The sequence below is a fragment of the Ailuropoda melanoleuca genome, unplaced genomic scaffold (assembly GCF_002007445.2).
Source record: "Ailuropoda melanoleuca isolate Jingjing unplaced genomic scaffold, ASM200744v2 unplaced-scaffold65989, whole genome shotgun sequence".
NCBI classification, from domain to species: Eukaryota; Metazoa; Chordata; class Mammalia; order Carnivora; family Ursidae; genus Ailuropoda; species Ailuropoda melanoleuca.
Window position 1 is genome coordinate 1 of NW_023240490.1, and position 1,281 is coordinate 1,281.

General features: G+C 48.9%; 1 protein-coding gene across 1 annotated transcript; it reads left to right on the top strand.

Annotated features, from left to right (window-relative positions):
• Positions 1-523: 523 nt before the first annotated feature.
• LOC117800203 (GTPase IMAP family member 2-like) lies at positions 524-1,277 on the top strand (the record flags this gene model as incomplete). Its single annotated transcript, XM_034652734.1, has 1 exon — positions 524-1,277. A coding segment is annotated over exon 1 (721 nt), but the record flags the coding sequence as incomplete, so codon positions are not given.
• Positions 1,278-1,281: the final 4 nt, after the last annotated feature.

A 1,281-nucleotide genomic window follows, 5' to 3' on the forward strand; every position in this document is an offset into this window, starting at 1 on the left:
TCAGAAAATTTGTCTTTTAGACAGTCAGAACTGGGTGATTCAGGCAAGCCTTGCATGACAAGATATGTTTCTAAATCCATATCGTCCCCCAAGTATGGTTTCCTAGGACCCAATATGGCAGCATTCTGTAGCTCAAGAGAAACTAAGATTTTATAAACATGTATTTAGTGATTTCAGAGAGAGAGAGAGCGCACATGTGCAAGGGAGCAGGGTGAGGCGCAGAGGGAGAGGGAGAGAGAGAATCCTGGAGCAGACTCCCCACTGAGCACAGAACCCTATGCGCGGCTCCATTCCAGGACCCTGAGACCATGACCTGAGCCACAATCTAGAGCCGGCCTCTCAAACAGCTGAGCCACTCAGGCGCCCTGAGAAATTGAGATGTTTTAAAAATCACTGTTGATTTGATTTGATAATGGAGTTAGCTTCTAGTTTAAAACCAATATATTGGGAGACTGTCTTTGCTCATAATGTGGGAATATCTCTTGTTGTTAAAACTATTCCACTGGTATAAGCAGTATAGTCATAACACAGGAAACTTGCTCTTACAGGACCGTATATGAAGAACAAATGTGCCAGAGGATCAGAGCTGAGAATCATTCTGGTGGGCAAATCAGGAACCGGCAAAAGTGCCACTGGGAACAGCATCCTTGGGAAGAAAGCATTTGGGTCACAGCTGACTGCCCAGCCGTTTACTAAGACTTGCAGTGAAAGTCAGGGAAGCTGGGGAGAGAGAGAGATAGTCATTATTGACACACCGGATATGTTTTCTGGGGAAGACCATTCCGATTCCCTGTGCAAAGAGGTGCAGAGGTGCTACTTACTCTCTGCCCCAGGACCCCACGTGCTGCTCCTGGTGACCCAGCTGGGCCGATTCACCACCCAGGATGAGCAGGCTGTGCAGAGGATGAAGGAGATCTTTGGAGAAGGTGCCATGAGTCACACAATTGTCCTCTTCACCCACAAGGAAGACCTCGAGGGAGAATCCTTGACGGGTTACATCCAGGACACAGATAACACAGCCCTATGCAAGCTGGTGGCAGCATGTGGGGGGCGAGTGTGTGCCTTTGACAACCGTGCTACAGGGAGCGATCGGGATGGCCAAGTGAAGGAGCTAGTGGACCTGATGGAAGACCTGGTGTTGGAGAGAAGCGGTGACCACTACACCAATGGGCTCTACAGCCTGGTAACAGCGTCAGAGTGTGGACCTGTGTGCGAGGAGGAAAGTTTCAAGGATTTCAAAAGAGCTCTTAGGAAGTACATGGAAAATCAGAGACGTTACTC